At 44.2% G+C, this 24,817-nt stretch overlaps 1 protein-coding gene across 3 annotated transcripts in view; it reads right to left on the bottom strand.

Annotated features, from left to right (window-relative positions):
* Positions 1-24,060, bottom strand: part of efnb3b (ephrin-B3b) — a 44,979-nt gene extending 20,919 nt beyond the window's left edge. For 2 of the 3 annotated variants that reach the window (XM_085904628.1, XM_085904612.1), the window contains exons 1-2: positions 23,051-24,060; positions 4,981-5,270 (exon numbers count right to left, since the gene is read on the bottom strand). In XM_085904628.1, the coding sequence (XP_085760754.1) occupies positions 4,981-5,270; positions 23,051-23,166 (406 nt within the window). In that variant the 5' untranslated portion in view covers positions 23,167-24,060. The remainder of the gene's footprint in view (positions 1-4,980; positions 5,271-23,050) is intronic. The other variant, XM_085904620.1, reaches the window with a different exon arrangement.
* Positions 24,061-24,817: the final 757 nt, after the last annotated feature.

Here is a 24,817-nt window from a genome sequence, read left to right on the forward strand (position 1 = left end):
TTTGGGTGAAACCAGTCCATGTTCTACTGCTGATTACTAATAAATGAACCGGACTTGAAACCTAATTCTCTTAGAGCCTTGAAAGATCAGTCAGAATGCTTGACATGAGCTCAATAACTTCTCTTTTACCAAAAATGGCTTCATTCAAAAATCACTTTTGAAACAGCATATAAGAAAATGTGGATTGATTTTCCCATAACAATAAAATAGAAGTTGATTTTGACTTTATTTTTTGGTTTCAGTTCAATGGAACCGGGATGCTCCTTCTGATGAGTGCGTTTTGCCCACCAGGGGGCAGTATACTTCATACACGTAGTCAAAAGTCCTCAATAAGCCGTAGTAATACTAGTAGTCATTCTTTGCGGATGATAAAGAAGATGTGAGTGTGCACCACTACTTTTTTGTGATTTTTTTTTTTTTTTGCCTCTGACGGTGAGGACAGGGGTAATGAGCCAAGGAATGTTATTTGAAATGGTAAAACCCAAATGTCTTCAAAAGAATGTACCCATTTCAAAACAGAACGACAAGAAGTTGGCCAAACAAATTGCTCAAATGATTGCTCATGATTTAACTTCCACGCTGAGGTCATTTGAACCTTTTTCCATTTCTCCTTGCACTTAAGCGTCTACAAATCAAAAAGCTTTCGGCGCGATGAAAAATTCAGCAGCTATAGATTTGTCGGGACTCCGCAAACATCCGAGCGCACCTGCGCATGCTTCAGAGCAAAGCGGCGTGGCGCGGCGAGGCGGTGGTGGGCGCCGCTCATTTCGTGCGCAGTGCAGATTTCCTCCCACCGCATCGTCTCCTCTTTTGTCTACTGCACTTGCACTTCTTCATCTGCCACTCACCTTCACCCTGGCTCTCCTCATCCCTCCAAACTCCATCGGCAGCCGCCACTTGTGTCATTTATTTCAGCTTAACCCCGATAAATAAACCAGCGCCAGCTCCTGCATTATTAAACACGCCGCCGATGCTGTCTGCATCAAACAATTAAACCGCACGCTCGCAATTAATCACTTCAAAACACGCAGATGCAAACAATCGGCTTTTTTAGACTTCTCTCACTCGTCAATTATTCATTTTTAAGCTTGTTGTTTACGTGGATCGCCGCGTGACGGCCACAACCGGGCTCTCCGCACAGCCCCGGGGGTCCCGCTGCATAAAAAGCCCCGGCTGGGAGTCTTTTCGGTTGCTGGATCATTCACGCCCACGCGGGGAGACAGACGGCGGTGTCCGCATTCATGCGCACTCACGAAACACGTTGCCGAAAAAAAAAACGCACACACACACACACTCTCACACACACCATCTGTCTCAGCATGCAACAACACTGCAGTCCCGCAGTGAGTGACCTGCTCGCAACAAGTCACCAAACTTTTCGAGCTTTTCCGAGGATGTTTACAGCAACCCGTCCGTCCGTGTGTGTTTCTGTGTGTGTGCATATAATCAGAGAAGGCCCCCGTGTGCGCCGATGTGAGTGTGCATTCGTTAGCGGTGGTGAAGATAAGTGTGTGTGTGTGTGTGTGTGTGTGTGTGTGTGTGTGTGTGTGTGTGTGTGTGTGTGTGTGTGTGTGTGTGTGTGTGTGTGTGAGAATGGCAGCCAGGTTGAGGGAGTGAAGGAGCTCACACACACACACACACACACGGATGCAAAGTCACACACAAATGCAGACAAGGTCAAATGTACGTTGAGTGTGAGACGGCCATCATTCACTACGAGGTGTGCGTTTGCATACGCATGAGTGTGTCACCTTTGAAGCCATGATCAATTTTTTACGAATTACTTTTCAGGAAGAGCCTAAAACAGCACGCTAACTAGCACTGCAGCTAACAAATATTCGCACAGTCCGTCGATTATTTGAGTACTTATGAGTTATGAGATACTTTTTGTGTTTGCATGGCAGGCAGTGAAAGGCGGGGCCTGGCCCCGGTGAGTGACGTGGGCGTCGGCATCAAGGGGGCTCAAACTCTGGCCGGTGGGCCAAATTTGGCCCACAGTGTCATTATATTTGGCCCGCCAAGACAAATTGTACATCTCAATACAAAAATTGCAAAATGTCTTCACTTTTAAAAGAGATGTTGTTATGATCGTTCTTCTTTTAAAATTCTTCCTAGTCTCTAATTTGAAAACGAATTAAACGACATATGAGACGTTCATAACATTTATTTGGGTCGACAGTCATCATGGTCCTCCCAAGGAAACTATGACTATGATGCAGCGGGCGACAAAAATGAGTTTGACTCGAGAAAAAAAAAAAACCCGACATGGAAGCGATCCGCAAAGTCAGGCAGCAAAATCCGCGCTCGTCGAGTCTCCATTCGAATGCGCTCGTGTGACGAGGACACAGGCTTACATAAACTCTGACCTCATGTTATGAATGAAAACATCCATCAGTGAGTATGACTAATCAATTTTGCCGCTCTTTCTCTCCCCCTCCCCGGGGTGCGGGAAGAAAAGAATGACTTTTAATGGGATTGGAGTAATCTGATTACAAAGCAGTGGCATCTGTAATACATTAGTGACCTTCCAAAACAAAGTCATTAGATGAGAATCCCTCACAACACCACAAGCACGACTCGATTTGTAAATGAAGCCATTAGTACTTGTCAGCGATGATCACGTAGCAACATAGCTAGCCCGAACGTAGCGTTCATTTTTCATGCGCCCATTTCAAAATATCCTGATAATAATTGTCGATAGGAAATTACGGACCATAAATCTTTTTAGAATATAATTAGTCTTTAGTCAATTATTTAGATAAAAAGGAAAAAGTGTTTCTTTTTGCGACACAGCAGGTTCTTGATTAAAAACTCACGGCTGTTTCTCGGCAACCTTTGACCTTTGCGCGGCTTCTGTTCCTTGTGTTGATTATTGTGATATTTTACTCCTTTTGAGATTCTCCCTGGATCCGAAAACTTAAAAAAAAAAATAAAAAAAAACATTTAGACGTTCCTTCCCAAATGTGGTGCAATCAATCTTCACCTTTCCTTTTGAGAGAGCTGTGCGGCGTTAAGTTGCCTCAAGATTCCAAGCGCTAAGCTAACTCCAGTATGCTAGTTTAAGCTTTCCACTATAGGCATGAATTTATACTACAATGGTGATCCAAATCGAAATGTGATTTCATTTTTCTAACCAGGAAGGAAGAAAAAAAAACTCCGCCCCTTTTTGTGTGGCGACTGCACACTGTCCATAAAAAAAAAAAATACGGTAGTATTAAAGATGGAACAACATGCTAATGCACGTAAGAAATGTATTCTTTCTAAACAACAAAATTCGTCCAACGTCGCGCTTGGCGATTCGATCCACATGCTTGATGTCGGGCGCGTGTCCCTCTCTAATGGCCGGCGCTAAGGAAATAGCTAAGGCTCTTTAAACGCGCCATTAAACGAGCCGGGTATTAGCGACGTTGCGGCTTCATTAAAGCGCCGTTCTTCATTAAGAACCTTGCCAATTAAAGCTCGCATATAGTTATCAATAAGTTATCAGCGCCAGATATTGTGCGCGTTAAGCTAGTCCGCTCGTTTCCTTGCATATACAAGTCGGGGGTGAGGGGGGGTGCGTGACCTCCAGCCTTCATCGATCAGACCGGAACTGTCAATTGATCCGTCTGAGTGCTATGTGTGTGCGTGTGAAGATGATAAAAGCCTCAAATGACGACCGACCCGCTCTGGGAAAGACCAAATCAAGCTCAATCGATTTTTAAATCGCACACCAGAGCCGGGCAATATGGCCTTTAAATGAAATCTCCGATCTTTTTTGCAAAATCCGATTTCTGATTTCAAGCAGTTGCTCCCCTCAGCTTACAGGAAGAAAAAACAACAACAAAAGAAAATGTCATTATTCAAAACAAGACCTGCTTTTGTTTTCTTCCCCCTTGTGGGATTTGCTTTATTTCTCCTGATAGCAAACAAGCTTTGAAACTATTTTTTCCCCGCAAGATTTTTTTTCATGCCAACATTAACTTGCATCAACTTCCGCAGAAATAAATTCAACTGAATTAAATTCACGCATCGCCTGTTTGAAAAATAGTCTCTAAATATAGCGACCACTGACTCTGACTTTGTAAAGTCGCTTGTCTCAGTTCACAGAAATGTTGTTGGTTGAAAAAAGTATATAAAAGAAATAAAAAGATAATAATAAATAAAATAAAATAATAAAAGAAATAATATAAATAAATATAAAAAATAAATATATCAATAATAAAAATGTAAAATAAAAATAATATAATAAAATAAAATAAAAAATAACAAAATAAAATAATAAAAAATTATATATATAAATATAATATTATATATATAATAATTTTTTTATTTTTACATCGGTCAATCAGGATTTTATTCTGCCAAATGCCACGACAGTAAAAATCTGTAAGGGGTCTCGCCCTAATGGTTACATTTTACTCAAGTCAAATTCCTTTTGTTCCACTTTTTCTTTCCTGCTTAGCACAGATGAGAGGAAGCCAAAACACATAGCGTGCGTGCACCTGAGCGCATCCTAACCGCCCGCCCGCCCGCTTGCGAGCTGCGTAGGAGGCGACAACCAAACAAGTCTCACTCCCGAACTCTTTGTTGCATCCTGTGTGAAAACGAAAGAGTAAAACAAAGCGCCCCTCCGGCTTCCGGAATGTTCCGTCCCATATGACCGCACGGGGCCCGACTTGCCTCGATGACCTCACCGTCGGGTCCCCCGAGGGGCGCAAACAATCTGCTCCGAATCGACAAAAGCAAAGCGTGTTTTCATCCTTTGCGGTGACTGCCGAGTCAGACGATAACAATAAACGGCGCCGACGCGACCGACGCCGACTGACTTGACATGAGTCACTCACGTGTCGCCACTTTTGAGGAACTGACTGAGTTCCCACCTCGGGCAAACGAACTCCGACAATCTCGACGACCATCAGTACGATAAACAAACACGGTCGGGTTGGATCGGAACTCAAGCGCGACAGCAAAACAATGACCCGACGCGCACACGCTTACCGATGATGTAGTAGTCCTGCATGCTTTTGAACTCGTGGCCCCACAGGTTGGGCGAGAACTCCTGGAACTTGATGGTGAAGCGGCGTTCCCGCGTAGGTTCGTCGCACGTCAGCACGATGTTGGGCGTGCCCGCCACCTCGCAGCGATCCGCCTGGTCCCGCGACGACACCAGGTACAGCTTGTAGAACTCGTACTCGGGCGTGGAGCGAGCCGTGTCCAGCGGCGGGCAGATCAGGTCCAGCCGGTCCCCGATCTGAGGGTAGAGCACGTAGCCCTTATCGTCTCGGAACCTGTCGGGGACGGGAAGGAAGTCAAGTTAGATTTCTGGACCCGGAAAGAAAAACACGTGGAGAGGTTCCTAATGAAGTGACTCGATGGAGGCAGATGGAATGAAAACGTCAAAAGGTTTCGACAGACTGCGTGACGGGAAATCCGTAGGGACCCCAACCGGTTCCGCCGTTCCTTCTATCTCGGGGCCTCGTGTCTTACATATAAACCGTCACAAAGCACCGCGAGTGTCACAAAAGATTTGAATGACAACACGACGGAGCCGCGGGAGGTCTGACAATTGGAGCTTTTCAGGGAAAAATTAAAAGTTGAACAATCTCGGAATGAAAGCCAAGGAGGAACAATGCGGACACTATTACACCATCTTCCCGGCAACGACGGCGGCCATCTTTTGGGCCGCCGTGGACAAAACACAATTTGGAAGCGGTCCATAGTAAGACGGGAAGTACTGTCGATTCATTCCCTGGCATCTCAAACTTGTCTCTTAAAAACAGAAGTGGTTTCATTTCCTTATCAAAAGATGTATCGCTATATATCTATGATATCTTTCCATCGATGTGTTTACATCGATTTTCATATCCAGTGTAAAGACCGATTTTTCTGTTTTCAATTCCAAGATCAACTTTCCCGAGTCTGAGCAGAATCTTGAGCAACGTTTGGGCTTCCTTTCACTCTCTATTTCGCCTTTTTCTTTTTTTTTTTACCCTCAGTCGTCAACAATGGAGCCATTCATGTGGCCACACTTTGAAACGCGATGTGGTGTGGGAAGGGTTGAGGAGGGGGGCAGAGGTGACACTGATGGAGTTTTGGGGAGGTGGTGGGGGTTAGAAAAGAGGAGGGGCTTGCTTTTCTTCTTTGGACAGAAACATCATTTTTTCACCCAAGCATTGACCTCCAAGACCCCGACTTCATGAGTGTCTACTCGCCCACCCGCCCGCCCCCGCCTCGATGCCTCCTGCTTTTGCAGCTGCCCCTCCCCGTCTACTTGACACATTAGAAAAGCAAGGTGCGCTCGTGTGTCTTCTTCTCTGCATATCATCGTGACGGACAGCTTGAACATTTCCAAAATTCCACAAAGGCAATCCGAGACCATTGTGGAGTTCGAGCCGGGCACACAGGTGCCCATCAGCCGTGTGTGTGTTTTTCCATATTAGCAGAATTTATGTGTGTCACTAAAAAAAAGAGACTCCACAAGGCACAATGACGGGGCCCCTAAACATTTGAAAATTCCACCCTTTTTCCCCGATCCTAATTACCAGACTTTCCAAGACAGAAGACTCAAGGTGGGTAAAATCAAATTCCATTCTTTTCACACTTAGATAGGAACCATCCCGTGACCTCAAAGGCCACGTCAAGCTTCCTCATCCTTGAAGGCATCACAGCTTGGCGGGAGGCGGAGTCAACAAAGTAAGATTCTATTCGGAACGATAAATGATCTTTTCTTATGGCGGGTTTGATTTAAAGCGTCCCGACCACATAAAGCTGTCCACTCTAATCTCATGGTGTAATTTCAGACTCACACACACACAGACACACACACACGTTCAATGTACACACAGTGTCAAATGCACAGCAGGGGAGCGACGAGTTGGGTAGGAGAGCGATCTGCTAAAGGAGAAATGAGTAATAATGTATAACAAGTCTTTTCATCAATTTGAACTTCATTGAATGAGACACATTATGGAAAATCTGACATTTTCTCCATTTTATTGCAAAACAATAAACAAAATAGTCATTGACTGGAACACTCATTTGCGGGGAAGCCAGCTCAAACGTCATTTTTAAACACTGACACAAGCAAACATCCTTAAATTAACTTTCTGACATGATTCTCCATCTCCTGGAATAATAATAATAACAATAAAATGTCCGCCTTAAGGATGAAAAGGGGCAAATGAAAAAAAACGACCACTTTGAGGAGAAATATTATTCCAGGCCCGAGCGCTGGCTCGGATCACTGGCTGAAGTGGAGAAAGGACACCAAGCAAGAAGCAGCTGCTAGCATTTTCCAATGTTTTGCTGCAGCAATCACACAAGTGTAATGGGGAACAGATGCGAAGGAATATGTAATACATACCAACAACACACATTCAATTCCTTCCTCTTTGACACAACACTCGTTATTCCTCCGCAAATGTGGTCTTTACCTGACTGCAAGATTTCAAGCAAGTAGTATTTTATTACAGGAACTTGGACAAGGTTATGTTTATTATTAAAAAAAATATATATATATATATATATATATATATATATATATATATATATATATATATATATATATATATATAATTTTTTTTTTACGAATGAACACTTAGTACAAGTAAAACTTTTCTTTTCGTTTGAATAATCCATGACAATAATGTCTTTTTATTCCGAATGGACAAGCCCGGCTGTCCATTAGCGGGCGCGCCGGACAGGCGGCTTGAAATATCCATAATGGTTATTAGTGTCTTCATTAAAGAAGCATATACCCTGGAGAAGAAGAGCACAAGTGCTCTTTGAGTGTGATGGACCAACATTTGAAGCAGCAGTCATGGAAATTGATGAGAGTCGAGGGCAAGGCTTGGCCCAGATCCCTCAGAATGTTTCTATTGTAGGATGAACAATCTTACATTCATCAGCGGCTGCACACCAAAAAAAATAATAATAATTTGGTGTGTATGTAGTGTTTTATAATCACGACACTGCCCGGTGAGTGACGTGGGTGTCGGCGAATGACAGCTCAGAAGTCGGTTGCTATGTTATTTTGTGTGGAGCACTTTTTGCTTTGCGCCGAACAAAAAGCACTTGCCAAAAGATCCTCTACACAGCATCAAGTGCGAAAGAGGGTCAGCGAGCGAGGCCAGCCTAGCGGCGCGGACTAGCGGAGAGGCGCCAGAGGTTGACGTAAAGTCAGCCAGCGCCGCGAAGCCCACAGGAATGTTAGTGGTGAGTGCGAGCGACGACAGCGCCGTTAACAGCTTCCATGTGGCGGGCGGGCAGGCGACCCAGCGAGAAAGGGAGCACAAACGGGAGGTGGCGGGAATCAGAAAAGGATTTTAATGTGTGGGAGGTCGCCATAGAGAAAAGATGACGTCAAGTACAAAAAAAAAAAAGTCAGTGGTTAAATCCAAGGCATGCATGTTTTTAGTTAAATATCTGTCAAGAAATTACTAATTTGTCTTCAGAATCCTTTTCACTTTCCTGTTTTTCTTGGTTTATAGTTTGAGGTGTCACAAAAAAAAAAGGCAGATTGTATTCAATCGCTCAAGTTTTTCAGAAAAGAAGTGTTTGCTCAGAAACCCGAGTTTTTGGTGAAGCCGACTTGGGTTCTACAGCCGAACAGGAAAAGATCAAAAGAACTTCAGGTGAAAGACAATAATTGAGTCTTTCTTTTGGTCGGTTTTGTTTTCTGATTTGAAAACAACCCCCACAAAATCAAATTTAAAGTGCCAAACATATTGAAATGGTTTCTTGATGTTTTGCACTAAAATACATATCTTCCACATTTGATTAATTGTTCAGCCCTTACTCTCTTCGAGCAAGCTGCTCAGGAAGGACAGTTTAAAAAAAAAAAACAAACTAGTGAGATGGCGCCAAGGGACTTTGAAGGTAAATGTGCCCTTGTCATCACACACACATTTTTTTTTTTTTTTTCCTGACTGGAGGCGGTTGGGGAGCGCTGCAGCGTCTGTGTCAAATCCAGTCAAAATCACAGCACATTTGCAGGTCGGAGCCTTGCTGGATGCTTTGGCATTTGCAAAGAGCATGCACACACACACACACACACGCACACACACACGCACACACGCCCGCCCTTCAGCTCCCATGTCGCGGTTTTCCGCTGAGGGGGGCACCACAATGCGGCAGATGAGCGCGTCGCATTAAGGTGAAGCCACGTCAAGCTAACGTTTTCTTTGAGTCAAGCTAACTAAGCAAAGTACGGAGGAGCATGTCTGATTCTTTTTTTTTTTTTTTTTAAGGGGGGGGCAGTCATATTCAGGTCAGGAGAAACTTTTTTTTGTCATTTCCATCATCATCCTCATTTGCATTCTTCCCCTTGCTGATTTAATTTTTGCGCTTTTTTTTTTTTTTTTTCATGTTCCCGCCGCCGCATCCGCAGCTCGGAACTTTTGTTCACAGCTTCTTTGGCACTCTCGGCGTCGCAGACGCTCCGTGCTCGGCATCTCATCAACACCCGACACCTGACGTCATGGCTTGAATTGAAGCTTGGGAAAAAAGGAAAGAGCGGTGAAAACTGGTGGGGAAAAAAAAGTGTAAAGATGTTGATAACAGTTTTGCATTATAGTTATATTTGGTTTCTTTTTTAGTTGTATTTAGTTTTAATTCGTTTTAGAGGGGCTGTCAGTTTCCATTAGTTTGTATTTCTTTGAAAAAGCTCAGTTTTATTTGACTTTAGTTTTCTGGTCATATTTGGAGTATTTGTCAAGTACTGGATTAAAAAAAAAAAAAAAAAAAAGTCAGCCAGTTTGTGTCATAAAGCAAAGTATTGGTTCTGAAGTTTGAAATTTTGACTCTGGCCCAAGTTGTATTTAAGTCATTTCATGTTTTTCTTCAAATGGAAAGAACAAATAACGTTTCCTCAGCGATCTCCTAGACGGCATAAATTGTCTCACCTGGAAGTGAAGCCTCAAGCGCGTCTGCTTGGTGTTCACACAAACTGCTTTGCCCACATCTCCTTTTTTTTTTTTATTGTGGCGATTGCCGTTTTGTTTTTTCTTTTCTTCCTGTGGATGATTTATACAAGTCTGGATTGGTCCCATTAAGGTGCTCTAGTGGAGGTGTGTGTTGATGGAGCACTGCGGGTCCTGACATGCGGGTCCGTGTGTGTGTGTGTGTGTGTGTGCATACTTAAAAGCCCCACTGAGGGTTTCCCAGTTGAAGTGTGTAGCTGGGGTCAACACACACACACACACACACACACACACACACACACACACACACTTAAATGGATGGCGGCAGCTGGCGTGTGAAGACTCTTTGAGCTTCAGCTCGTTCAGGCCGACCACCCCGCTAATTTAATTAGGTCACCCTGTGCTCGACAGTGTCACACGCATATGTGGACACATGGACAGACACACACAGGAATTGTCCAATAGCCTGTGAGGTGGGACGTTGATCCTGCCAGTGTGTGTGTGTGTTTGTGTGCCCCTCAGAGGCCACAGGGTCTAAAGAGTTTGAAACTTTAGCTAAGAAGGCCTCAGCTCGGGTCGGGCTCAGTCGGGGCCAAAGTGTCAAGGGAGCGGCGTAATCCATCGGAGGTCCCACGAGACGGTCAAATATGCGCCAGGAGACTTGTGGGATGTAAACTCGCAAAAGAGCACTTTGCACTTGAAAGCCTTGAAAGGGGCGGAGCCAAAGTCTGTGATATAGGAAGTTGATAGCTCCAGTTACAAGTTTTATCAATTGAACGCAATATTATTCACACATATTGCATTCTCGCAAACTTTACGGCACTACACTCAAGGTCACTTCATTAGGTACACCAAACCAGCTGATTGCGGATGCTAGCACGGGCACGGCGCCCTTCCAGTTTGTCATGCTAGTCAGACGTCAGCATCTTGAAGCCATTTTGGGCCTCAAAGTCTCAATTGCCTCCCCCCCACTCCCCCCACTTCCCTCCCTCCCCCAACCCTTAACTGCCTCCTCTTGCTCTGATTTGACGGAAGTTTTAAGCGCTTAGGATGCTCGCAGTTGAGAAGCATTTTTGACCGAGTTATCGCCGTTTTCTTCTCACTCAATGGACGATTCCATTTTGTTACGAGCGTGTGCCATTTAACCGGCGTGCAATCGCCAGAGAGAAAAATTCAAAAGTGAGCGGCCTCAAGTCATGAAAAAATACCATCCACTCCTGTCAAGATATTGCCGAGTGCTATCGGTGTTGGAATGTGCGCACGTGCTTCCGTGTGTGTGTGTGTGTGTGTGTGTGTGTGTGTGTGTGTGTGTGTGTGTGTCGGGCAAAGCGTGGGAGTGTACTTCAACCACTTCTCACCCACTTTAGCTCTTAAAAGCGGTGTGAAAAAGTCACCCGTGCTTGAGAGTAATAGGGAAAGGGGGGGGGGGCTGTCTAATTCCTGGAGTGTTTCACAGGTGTATTGCTTCCAGGAAGGTACCTTTTGGTGATTCCTATAGTTCCCCTCACCCTCTAACACACACCTGCCCCCCCCACACACCTCCCCTCCGATAGGCCTTCATCCCTTCATCCTCACTGCCTCCCCCGCAAAACCTCTCTGCCTCTGTTTGAAGCTGACTGTTTGTCTCCAGGGTTGGATGATTGACAGCTGAGAGAGAGCCAGGCAGCTCTCTGGTGACAGATAAGGACTTTGGCTCTATTGCTCACTGGTTCCCACACACACACCAGCGCGCACACACCGCGGGTCCCGTGCTGCGCCCCAGTTCGGCGGGGAGTATACAAACCCTATTTGCATTCGGAAGGGCCGTGTAAAATAAATAAAGAATCGGATGAATCGAGGAATAAATAGACAGGCGGCTCGGTTGGGGAGGTCTGCGCAGATGGGTGCGTGTTCATTCTCAAGCTCCGGCGCTCCCGAGCGGAAAGTGTTGCGGAAAAGGAAGTCTCCGTTGGGCTCGCACGCAAACACACTCAAATATACATGACAAGTTGGAGAAGACCAAATCTAGAAAGGGTTGTTGAAATACACTTTTTAGTGCTCCTTTCGTTCGACGGGATCTCCCAGGACGTCGTGTAGCTGTCCCGCTAACGTCGCCGCAGTTTTTTTTTTTCGTTTTCTTTGTGGTGTGACAGGGGAAAGAGCCGAGCCGTTTTGAAATTGGTGATTGACGGCCGACAGAGACGAGTGCCATCGATGCGATTTTGCGGAGGGGGCAAAAAGGAGGATGGCCAACGGGTTGCAGGAAAACTACTTCCATCCATCCATCCATCCATCCATCCATCCATCCATCCATCCATCCATCATTTTGCCTTGATGTCAAATCTCAATTCGACTTTTCCGACACTTTCACTTTTGCCGTGTCATCAATATCGGCAACAAAGGTATCAAAGCGCTAATATTGCTATGGCGACGACCCGACAGAGTACGAAAGCTTGAACCCGGGTTGGCTCCCCCCCCCGCAGCCCATCCCCACCGCTGGGTGTGAGAGGTCACGGCCTTCGCTTGAGCGCTGATGCTGCATGCAAGCACACAAAGCAGATTAACGCTCACAAAAAAAAACGGGAGGGGGGGCCCGGGCCAGCGCTTTGTCACCCCGCAACCCTCATCCGCCGCCCGATTGGCTGAGCCGGCCTCATCTGTTGCTCACGGCGCCGATGAGAGGCGGAGCCCCCGACCGTGCGTGCGGTCGGCGGTCAAACGGCATCGAGCGGCAGTCTGCGACGTCGCGGCCGACTTAGTATTCATAGCTTGCTAATTGCAGGTTAAGCCTGGGGCGCATTCCTTCAACTTCGGATTTGTTTTTTTTTGTCGGTGCGTCTGTCCTCCCGGTGTACTCTTATCACCGAGTTCAAAGTTTCCTGCGACGTGACGCATCCCTTTATGAATTTGCCCACTCAATTGAAGACCATAGGAAGCCGAGGAGCATTTAGAGCGCCTCGTTGAAAAGCCAGCGGAGGTTTTAGACGGATACATTTTCACAGTGGTCATGGGAAGGTATAAGCAAGATGCGAAGCAAAATGGGGCGGGGCTTCACACATTATCACATTGTTTGAGAGCGAAGACAAGGATTTGTTTTTTTTGCCATTTTGAAGCCTCATTTTTTTTTGTACTTGAATCATTTACCTTTGGCAAGGTTGTTAAAAACACTACGGCGTGTCTAATTTCGTTTAATTTTACATATACTTTACTGGAACTTCACCGTACATACGAGAAATAGAATGTACGTAACTAGGCCAACGGCTAATGTATATAGGCTAATGGCTAATGTAAATGGCTAACGGCTAATGTAAATAGGCTAACGGCTAATGTAAACAGGCTAACGGCTAATATAAATAGGCTAATGGGTGCGTCTATCATTCAATCGGTACCTTTATGCGTCGTAATGTGGACGTTCGTATTTCAAGCAAAGGTCAAAGTTCGTAATGATCGGGACAAACACGGTTCGGGTACTGCTGGCCACTCAACATGGCTCGGTCCATCTTGGATGGCATTTGGCATTTTAATCTCCCGTGAGGCCTTGAGGTTGAGTGAGAAATGCGCCTGAGGGCAAAACGGAGGCTAATTCACACTCAACGTGGAATTACACTGTTTCCACGCATGAAGCCTTTGAATAATTTACGGCGCTCGACGGCTGGACATGATTTATTCGGCGCATACGGTTGACGGGAAGCGGTGCGGATTCGGTCGAGGCTTCGCCAGCCCCTCAGCGGTGCGTCGCTAAACAAACAACCGGGGTCAGCGCTGTGGTAACTCAATTTGTTTTAGCCACTGGAATGAAGTGGAATGCCAGTCATCCAAAATATACGCTATGTTTGAAATATATAGAAATATAAAGGATCTTTCCCCCCACAGTGCTTTTATAATGGCCTTCAATTAGGGCATATGCGGATTGTGGATTTTTGAGATGGACGTCGGGGCTTTTCTGTGCATCTCAACATGTGTTCCTATTCTCCTGAAAGTAAGAGAACCGGAGGCAGAGGAGAAGATGGGAGGAGAAATAGGCACAGTGACATTAACAAGATTGCTTGTTAAGGAAGGTGGGAGAGTAAGGGGAGAATGGCGGGGGCCGTAATTGGCTGGAGGGGTTTTTTTTTTTGAAAAGGCGAGAAAGAAAAGACAGAATTGGGTTTCCAGGCCCACCCGGCGTGTGAAACTGTGTGCGAAGCGACCAGATGAGGGGCTAAAGGCCAGACACACCTTTCAATCAGGTTACGGGCCGAGCCGAGCCAGGCCAACCCTTCCCCCATCTTCTTCTTCTCTCTCCTCGCCCTCCACCTTCCAGGACAAAGACACAGTGTGCAATGCACATCTGCGGAGACGCAGGAGCTGCTGCGGTGTCAACAAGGGCCGCGACACAAACCACATTTCACACGACTACCTCACACACACACACAAACACACACACGACCTCACTTTCCACTAGTACTTCTCAATCTGGGCTCCCTTGGAGGTCCAGCTCGGGTGTTTGTAAAATAATTCACAATCAATAATTCAAAACATATGTAAATGACACACCATAAAACGAATAACTGCAGTAAACTGTTGGATTCGAGTTGAGGAAAAACAACAACCGTGGCAGTGAATGAGTTCTACGGATCCCTGGACCCCCCAAAATTGAGACCCCTGAAGCTTCTAAACGCACGCACACACCAAGTCATAGGATCTCCCCCAATGCACTGCCAGCAAAAAAGCGCTTTGCATTTCTTCAAGATGCGCCAACAAGACCGGCGCGTGCGTCTGTGTGTATATTTATGTTTGTGTGTGTGCATGCCGGTGTAAATCAGCGTTAATCCCTCACCGCGGGACGCCCTCCCTTTCTTCCCGTGCCAGATGAGGGAGGGATACGCGGCCAATTTCAACAGGGGAGCTAGCTGCCAAGCGCAAACGCCGCGTCATGGGCTGCCATGTGATGTCACGCCTGTGGGATACTAAAATAACGTCTATGTGACTATGACCATGTCTTGACATGAGTTATGAGAATTAGCGTGCCCACAAATGGTTCAATAAATGAGAGACTCACGACTGAGAAAGCTAACAAGCTAGCTAGAATGGTTTGTTTTCATTCTGATGTTACTTTACGAAGGTGATGAGCACCAAAAAAAGTGCAGAAATACGTTTACTGTTTGACTATTTTGATTTAATATGGACAAAATTGAATGTTTATGGTTCAATAAATGAGAGACTCACTACTGAGGATGCTAACAAGCTAGCTAGCATGCCTAACGGTTTGTTTTCATTCTGATGTTACTTTACGAGGGTGATGAGCACCAAGAAAAGTGCAGAAACACGTTTACTGTTTGACTATTTTGATTTAATATCGACAAAATTGAATGTTTATGGTTCAATAAATGAGACTCACTACTGAGGATGCTAACAAGCTAGCTAGCATGGCTAACAGTTTGTTTTCATTCTGATGTTACTTTACGAGGGTGATGAGCACAATAAACATGCAGAAATACGTTTACTGTTTGACTATTTTGATTTAATATAGACAAAATTGAATGTTTATGGTTCAATAAATGAGAGACTCACTAGCTAGCATGGCTAACGGTTTGTTTTCATTCTGATGTTACTTTACGAGGGTGATGAGCACCGAAAAAGTTCAGAATATGTTTACTCTGACTATTTTGATTTAATATGGACAAAATTGAATGTTTTCTTTTTAAGGTTTACGAAAATAGGTCTACTATGCATGTTCAGAGGACTATTGCCAATATTTTGGTTCACGGATATGATACCACAAGAATCTGACCCACTAGCTGGAAATATATTAAATATCATTCCTACTTTTGTTACAAAAATGAAAAAAAAAAAAGAGATTTTCTTTTTTATCATGTCGATTATGAATTTAATGTGGAACTTCTTCCTAGTCATTTTTTTAACAATTTGAATACAGATATCAATATTGTTATGGCTAATTCCCCAATTCAGCCAATATTTCACAACACTTATTGCCCCTTAACTAGACCTCACTTTTCACAACAAATGGAATGTTCTTGTACCCCATCCAACTGAGATAAATCATGGTGACCAATTGATGACTCTACTTCTTCCAAAACATTTTAAAGAGTATTGTAAAATATATCATAGTATTTAAAAGTATTAACAAACTATGTCATAATCTTCAAAGAAAAATCTGAACATTATATAAACATAATCTATCAATTAAATCTTCAAATATATTAAAATCTTATATCGAATAATATACCATTATAATCTGGGAAAGCAGGCGATGGACAAAGATTCAGGAAAGAAAGACAAAGTGCGGACGTAACTCGCAAAGACGGCTACCAAAGGGTTAATTTGGCAGTTTGAAGCACGGGATGGATTATCTACCTCCCCTTCACCAATCACTCCATTGTGTGCCACTATGGAAGTGAAGAAGGAGGGTTGAGAGAAATTTCCCCCCCTTCTTTCTCCAAGTAGATTAATAAAATGAAGCTTCTGGATCCCTCTCAGCTTGCCTTATCCTTTTATTCCCCACTTTGACGCTTTATTTCAGTATTCTATTATTCCTTCGACTATATGCCGGCCGGCGTTTCAGGAGTGGATGCCTGCCTGCCTGCGTGTGTGCATTCAAAGAAAGCACGACAGGCTTTGAAAAGGGAGGAGGAGGAGGAGGAGGAAGGCCAGATAAGAGATGGACACAAGTGTGACAAAGAAACCGGTGATAAGGATAGAGTTGAGAAGGATGGGGGGGGGCGTCACAGGAGCCCCCGTGGGTGCATCTTTTGGACTCTTTCAAAGCCAGAACCCGTTCCCAGCGGCCTTGGCTTGCATTCAGACTGAAACATTACTTGCATTATGTTTCCATGTTACAGAGTATTCTCAACCGTCGAGATTTCATTTTTTTTGCCCCGTTGAACTCATTGAAGATGACATCAGTCATTAATATGTTAGTCGTTTTATACGTAGAGGATAAAAAATATATGCCTCTGCGTATTGTCGTATTGTCTCTCCATGTGTTGCTGAAACGTGTCTGATCAAATATCCATTGTTTAAAAAGTTAGACCTTCCGTGACATCAATGCTAATTTCCTTAGCCAGTCTATAGCGTTTTGCATTTTGTGTTAGCATTAAGCTAGGAGCTCTTACAAGTGGATCAAATAGTAAATGCGAATGGGAACTCGAAGCGTCAAGCTGCTTGTTGAGAAGTTTCCCGACAACATTTAGCGTCTTGAAAATCTCGTAAATCGGGTCACTCGGAAATCGAGGGACGTGGATTAGCTCAATAGAGGTTGGGGAAAACCTGTTTTGATCTGCTTTCACTTCAAAATTTGACAGACAGTCAAACCTCAACCGGTATTTAAACGACAAGATTATGCGCGAGATTGTAACAGATTAACCCGTCGCTGTACGACGACCGGTCAAACTGGTCAGATTGAGGCAAATGAGATGCAAAAAAAAAAAAAAAGCCCCAAAAATAAACAATCGGCATGCAGGCGGGCCAACCGGTTCAGATTAAACAAGCACGAAAAACATCCAAGATGGCGGGGGATAGACAGTGAAAGGAGCAACAAACTTCTGACAGCAAAATTGAGGCAAGTGATTTTGTTCCCATGGCAACCAAAATATCAGCAGAAGTAAAATGAAGGGGTGAAAAAGCAATGGGGGAGGGGCTGGTGTTGTAGGGACAGTCCAATGAGTCTTAATCCCTTTACAGACAGCTTTGTTGAGTGATTGACAGCCAAGCACGCCACGTTAGAGACCACAGAACATGGCGAAGGGGGGGGGGGCATTACTAGAGGGATTATCTCTCCCCTGGCTTTCCAAGCCCCCCACCACCCACTCCACCTCACCTCATCACTGGTTGATAGGGTCAAGTGGTGCTGGCTGCTTTCTGTGGTTTTCACGCCCAAAACTGCCTTTGTCTGCCTTGTTTTGCAAATAACAGCAGCAGTAATGACAGTGGCGGGGGCGGGGGAGAGTGGGGGGGGGGGGGGGGGGGGGGAACCCTGTGTACACAAACAGCCCACGCCGGCTCGTATACAAGTCCTCACACCCACGCTAGACAAGTACTCAAACCCGTGCTCCGAAGTTCGATTCGCAAGCCGCATTTTCGTCATGGCGTTGGAAGAGAAGTTCATGAAAGTTTCTTTTCTGATGATAGTTCACACAAATTAGCCAAAGATTTGCTGTGGAAGAAGTGAAAGAAGGAGACCTCTGATAACTCCGCCCACTTTGACCCTTTGTAACAGCATTCTTTTAGGTTGGGATAAAAGGAGGCGGGACGAAAAGAAAAACAAAACTGTGGTGAGCCAAGCCAGTGATGACTTTAGGAACACACTAAATAATGACTTCAATTTCAATTGCATCCATTTATGATTTATTATGATTTTGAAAGTATCGGCACTCGTGGAGGCGGCCGATACCAGCCCATGATGCTTCAGGCTAGCAAAGTTTTTCTTAGCTGAAGTTAGCGCTCATGACGAATCATCATCAAGACTTCAGGAATCATTTTTTTGGGTCACAAACTTCAATAAAATGTAATAAATCAAATGTTCGAGAGGTATCGTTAGTCTGTAAATCAAGTCATCACTTAACTCATTCACTGTCAATAAAAATGTAAAATAATATCGTATTTTTGACTCGTCAATGGCAGTCAATGAGTCAACTAAGTTACATTTAAAAGCAAGTCATCTGTAAAGTAACTTGGTGACTTTTTCCAAGCTAATTATAAAGCAGTTGAAGTCATCGCAGAAGAAGAAATGCGTGAACATCTTTGCTCAGACACTCCAAACAGAGGAAGCTATCGTGAGGCCGTGAAGAGTTTCACAACAACATAATTGCCTGTAACCATCATGTGATTTTGCTTTTCCCAGCAAACCTCCCAAATGTAATATCGTATTTATGACACCGGTCTCATTCAGGTTATATTTAGTCCAGGAAATGGAGCGTGAGCTTTCCGAGGTCGCGGCGTAACAACGGCGGGCTAACGCCAAAGCCAGATGGGCCGTGTTCTTTTAAGCGCTAATTACAACTGTGCGCGCGCACACACACACAAACGGGCAAGCTTTTGAGAAAGCATGCCGAACTCCTGAAGGATGAAAAGGGCTGAGAGGTAAACGGGCTCATCGACGCGTTGCCGTGGAGATGTTTGCTAATCACAAAGATATGAAATATTTGGAGATATTTATAAATCGAGAGTTAGGTTCCGCAACAGGTGATTTTTGTTTTGCAATAAATTAAAACACTTGGAAAAAATCAGGATTGCGCAATAATATTTGACAACTTTTGCTTTCTCCGTTTCTCGAGCTTGGTCGAGCAGAAAGCATCCGAGTCCATGTACGTTTGACGAAGGTCCATTCGAGAGCGCTATCATAAATGATGGGTCACCATGGCAACATCTTTTCCTCCCCGTGACACAAACATAGGTTAAAGCTTTTAAACTTTCTTCCCCTCAACTTATTATAGAAACTCCAGAGCTGCCAGTTGGCCGAGGGCTTCGCGCCGAGCTGATCAAAGTGCTGATTCGGCCCAAAAAGTTCCTTTAAAAGCTTACGGGATTTCACCGGGTCGAACCTCCTGCGGCTGCACGTGGCGAGAGGTGTCACCCGTGAGGAATGGGAGGTTTTACCCGCTCGCATGTGGCCAGGAAGCGGCTCGCTGCGGTTCTGACCCGAAGACAATCACTCACTCTGTCCGTCTACTCCATCTGAACCGAGCAGAATTACCCGACCGCATTTCCTCTCCGAGCTATCTTCGCTCTATCATCTTTTAAATATTGCAGAAGCGCTGAGGGTTGCGGTTGAAGAGGGACACAATCACCCCCCCCCCCCCCCCCCCCGCAGAAAAGTGGCTTCAAACTGTTTATTTCCACTCCTAGTAAAGGTTTACTGTGCGTTTCAAATAACCATGAGCGCTTTGCCTTAGTCTGCTTAGCTTAACGCTATCAAGCCATGTAAAACGCCACTTACATGCTAATGGTTAGCATTGATCATTGCCGTTTCAGAAGCAATGCATAGATCTGAACACAAACGGTGGTGCAACACACATAGACAGATAACACCCACAGGCTGAAACATATTTCTATGAAAAATGACTTGTCTTCACTCAAACTTTTTTTTTTTCATACAGCACTTTTTAAAATGCAACTTGATTTAAACTCAGTCCCACCCATAACTTCATGTCACAGCATCTTACCGAGATAAAAATAGAAAAAGTTCTATTTTTCTCAGTTTGTGTCTTATACTGCCTTCCGGTGGTCAATTCCGATGCAATCAATTTGATTGCAGCATTAATTCAAAATGCAAAAATGGTTTCATTCTTTACATTTGATTGAATGAGTCGATGTTTTTATAAAGTACATTATTACAAAGAGTTATTTTTCTTTGCTAAAAATCACATTCACAAAAAAAAAAAAAGCTTCGAGGACGATTGGATGATCCTTCTTAGGATGTGTGTGTGTGTGTGTGTGTGTGTGTGTGTGTGTGTGTGTGTGTGTGTGTGTGTGTGTGTGTGTGTGTGTTTGCGTGACACAGTGACACTCTTTCACACTACGAGGCAGTAAAGCTGTAAAGTGCTTCAACTACCACTTGCGCACAGACTGACCACTTCATTAGGGACACCTATCCGTTTGGAAGCAATACAAAAAAAACTGAGACAGACAAAACGCTCCGTTTGGTTTGAGGACAGACCGGTCAAATTATTAGGAACACCTCTACATATGATGCACTGATGAAACCACAAACAGACTGTAAATAAATTGTTATGAATATCCCTAACCTTATAAAACTGTTTTATTCTACGGAACACCTTCTTCCCTGTTTATTTACAGTTAGATTTTTTTGTGCGACCTTTTATGACACTTTTTCCACTCAGGCAAAAAGATTTCTCGTCAAATCTCCTCACTCTGATTTTTCTGCCGTCGTTGTTTACGGTAGGAACACTTAGCCTAGTTAGCTTGTCTTTTATCTGGTGCCAATTAGCAGGCGATTAATGAATTATTGAGGAACTGGAAGCAGGAGGGAGGGGGATTAAACGAAACGAAACAACATGTATTACAACATGCTTGAGGAGACCACCGACTTGACCAAAAGAAAAAAAAAATGGCCTCCCTTTGCATCCATTTAAGAAAGTAATCGACCTTTCTCTGTTAAGATCTTCAATGCACGTCATATCGAGTCAGGGGGGCAACGAGAAGCTCCATTAGATCATCTCAACAATCTATTTCAGCACATTCTGGGAATTCGTCTAAGTGAGTCATTAAAGGTTGTCCGGTATGATCACATCATTCCCGATTACGTGCCAGACTAACACTATATATGTTTTCCTTCGGTATAAGTAAATCTGTAAGTAAATGGCAGCTTTGCTAACGTAAACTAAAAGATAAGCTCAATTAATGTTAATCAAATTAAAAATCCCCTGATTTGTAAGTGATTTTTCAGATGAATGTCGGAAAATGGTGAATTTTTTTGACTGGGGAGCTTCGGTTCAACATTAATGTGATAACACGGCGGCTAAGTTAGCTAAACGCAGAGTCAGGCTTTAGCCACGGGTGCGTCTACTGGCCGGCAGGTAAACAAACGTGTTTACTTGTCGAATGAGCTCAAGCACCAACTGTGGCTAAAGCCAAACTGTGGCAATTTCTTTCCCATCTCTGGCTAAAAACCGCTTTGCTAACACTACAAACAGAAAACAGACAACCCATCTTTCCTCTATTGTGCCATTAGCGGCGGATCTTAAAAAAGTATTTTCACAACGTCAAAAAAATAATCAACCAAGTAAAAGTAATGTCATCCAAAAACCAACACTCTGAATACTTGAAAATTCATTTCAGATGAATCAAGAAATCTTTGTACTTCCCACAAGTGGCTGTAAAAGCACATTTTCCTTCAACACCACAACTCGAAAAACATGACAGCACGGAAAGGGAAAAGGCAGAAAGTGCATGGATGTGTGTCAAAAAGAAATAAAGTGAAGGACAGACTAAGCTGATTAAGTATGAATGCTAAGCTTTGTGAAGGCACACAATGGCGTACAACAGGCTTTGTACTTTGCATATATGAGCAAAAAAAAAAACCTTTGCGAGATGACTCAGAGTTCGCTGTCAAAGCTCCGTACCGCCGCTAATTGCTATCCGGGCCACCTTACACTAAACTCCATTGGAGAACAATAACACAGAGACACCTGTAAAGGCCAGAAAAGCCTGCTAGCGGTTAGCTTTGCCAGAAATGCAAAAAAAAAAAAAATCCCCTTCCCCACCCCCCAATGGCCTAGCAAACTTGGCTTCCCATCCAACCCTATGGGCTGAATCCACCCACTGCAGACAACAAAAACCCTCATTAGAGGCTTCACGCCTGGCTCCACAGTAGAAAATGGGAGGGGGGGCGCTCTCGTACACTGTTGCATCCCTGCACGGCGAGAGGAGAAGCCAGACTGGACGTAGCCTCCAGCCCACAGTTCCACCAAAAAAAAAAAAAAAAGACAGCCAGTGCCCGAGTGCAAATTTATGATACGGTCTGAAGGCACCGGCAGCAATTTTCAAAGATGAATTCAAGGATTTGCTCATGGTTCTAGAAGAAATACAAATTCCCACATCTCGCTGGCTTTTTAGAAGTTCACTGGTTGCCTTGAGCTGAATCGATATCTCAAATCATCTTTTTTTTTTCCATTTGAATGAATGATAATGCCATTCTGAGTCAGAGACATAACAGACAAAAAGATGGATATATTGTTCTTGGAACTTCTCGTAGCTTATCAGTACGGCACTAATATTGGTTTTGTTTAAAGATTGCTAAACTGCGGCTACGATAGAGCTGATACGAGGGTCAAATGATTAGAGACACCGATAAAAGATATTGGACTGGATGTCATCAGACTTTACAGATGTCTCCAAACAAGAATGTTTGTAGAACTTTTTTTTTATTTTTAATATTCCGCTGCTTACTTGTTGCATTCAAAAAGAATTTCACCTGCCGGAGGGGAGACTTTTTTTCATCTCTCTAAAAGCAGCCAAACACCTCTTGGAAATACCACGGCGGTCTATTTTTGACCCTCAAAGCTTCCGTCAGTCGATAAACATGACATTTGGACTCACTGGCACGACAGAAAAGGACTTTTGATTCCACTTTTGTCACCACGGGTGGCAAACTCGACCCTACGCAAAAGGAATTTCAACCACGTTGGAGCCAAAATTCGCATCCTTACCTCTCGTTAAGAGAATTCCAGTAGATGGGCTCCATGTTGCTGGCGGTGGTTCCCAGTAAATCCAGTACAAACGCCAGCAAGACCCACAATCCATTCACACTCCATGGACGCGCCATCTCCAAAATTTGGTCCACAAGTGGTGCTGCCAAAAACCAAACCAAAAAAAAAAAATCAAATGAAAAAGAAGACTTCCAAAAAAAAGTGGAGGGGAGTCACAACCTCGTGGACCCGGGATGCATTGAGATGAATGAAAATGAAAATTGAAAAATAAAAAAAAATAAAACCTTTGTGGTCTATTTCAGCAGCATTCCCGTGACTTTTAATGTGCCATTAGTGCTCCTTGCGCGCACACACACGAATGGCTTCGGTCCAGGACGCAAATAGAACTCCAGCGAATCCAATGTTGTCAAATGAATCACAAGCCAGCAGCGTTTGTCTTCTTATGCCTCAATTGTCTCAGTTTCGAACAACGCTCCCTTGTTATGTGTGCACCCTCTCCCATTACCTTGCCCCGACGCCTCATGCAACACACAACAGCCAAAATACGCATACAATTTTGTTTTTGGGTTTTTTTCTCCCCCCCCCCAAAAAAAAAGAAAAATGCAAGCCGCTTTTAAAGGCTAAAAATGTGCCACCGGGCTCCACATCTCCACGCTCATCAAGTCCAGTCGGTGCACAACACAATTCTTCCAGACAGCTTGTACATCCACGAATGCTCAATTTGAGAATTCAACAAAATAGGAAAACAATCCAAATGTGGTCAAATAGAAGCGTCTATTTCAAGAGTTTAAAAAAAAAAAAAAAAAAAAAAAGCATCCTCACTTTGCTTTGGGGGGATAAAAACTTGCTGGGTAGTTTAATTAGAAGAAGAAGAGAGAGAAAAAAAGGATTACAAAGCGAGCCTGGGTCCAAGAAATGTAGAAACGACTGGCTGGCACAATAACACGAGGACGTCACAATCGCGACATTGGTCCGACCTGCACGGAGGCTCGCCGCGTACTGGCAGAACCGCCAGGACCAGGGCCGGAACACTGGAACCGAGAAGGGAGGGGAGGGGGGGAGTGAAAACTCACGTGGCACATGGGAGCAAAATCCCCGGTCGAAGACTGGTAGGCATTACGCACCGACACAGCACAATGCAGCCAGACGTAAAACAAGAAATAAATAATAAAGAAAAGAAAAGAAAAAAAAGGGCACGAGTCATAAAGTACGTGTTTTACACACACTCCTTGATTCGGACCTTTGAGCCCGGGTGGGTTTTATTTGACTAAAAAAGGGGAAAACACCAATTGCTCCTCATTGGAAGAGCAAGAGCGCCCCTCTGCCACACATCCCAAAAAGACACGCCAACGCTTTTTAGCTCGCTTTCGAAAAGTGGATTAAAAAAAACGCGAGATTCACTCATCGTGCGTGCTGTTGAAAACATATTCAAAGTTTAAAAGGAGGAAGAGAAAGTTGATGCTCAATCTTAAGTAACACACGCACAAAACAAAACATGCTAATTGATTTTGGGGGGCCCGCAAGTCCCAAAATGAACCCACACCGGGTTCAATTTGAAAATATTTTCAAATTAGGGATGCTACTGCCATCATGTGGACAAACTGAATACTGCCGCCATTTGAGGCCACAGACAGGTGGGGTAGGTCAGGAAGCAAGTTTTATAGCTACATTTTTAATTCAACTTTGGTGTCACACATTTCAATTAAAACGGGTAAGTAGAATTCAATCCACAGTTTTTTCTTTCTTTTTCCAAACACAACATGACGG

This window comes from Syngnathus leptorhynchus, chromosome 2, assembly GCF_054491065.1.
Source record: "Syngnathus leptorhynchus isolate UIUO chromosome 2, UIUO_Slep, whole genome shotgun sequence".
Taxonomy (NCBI): domain Eukaryota; kingdom Metazoa; phylum Chordata; class Actinopteri; order Syngnathiformes; family Syngnathidae; genus Syngnathus; species Syngnathus leptorhynchus.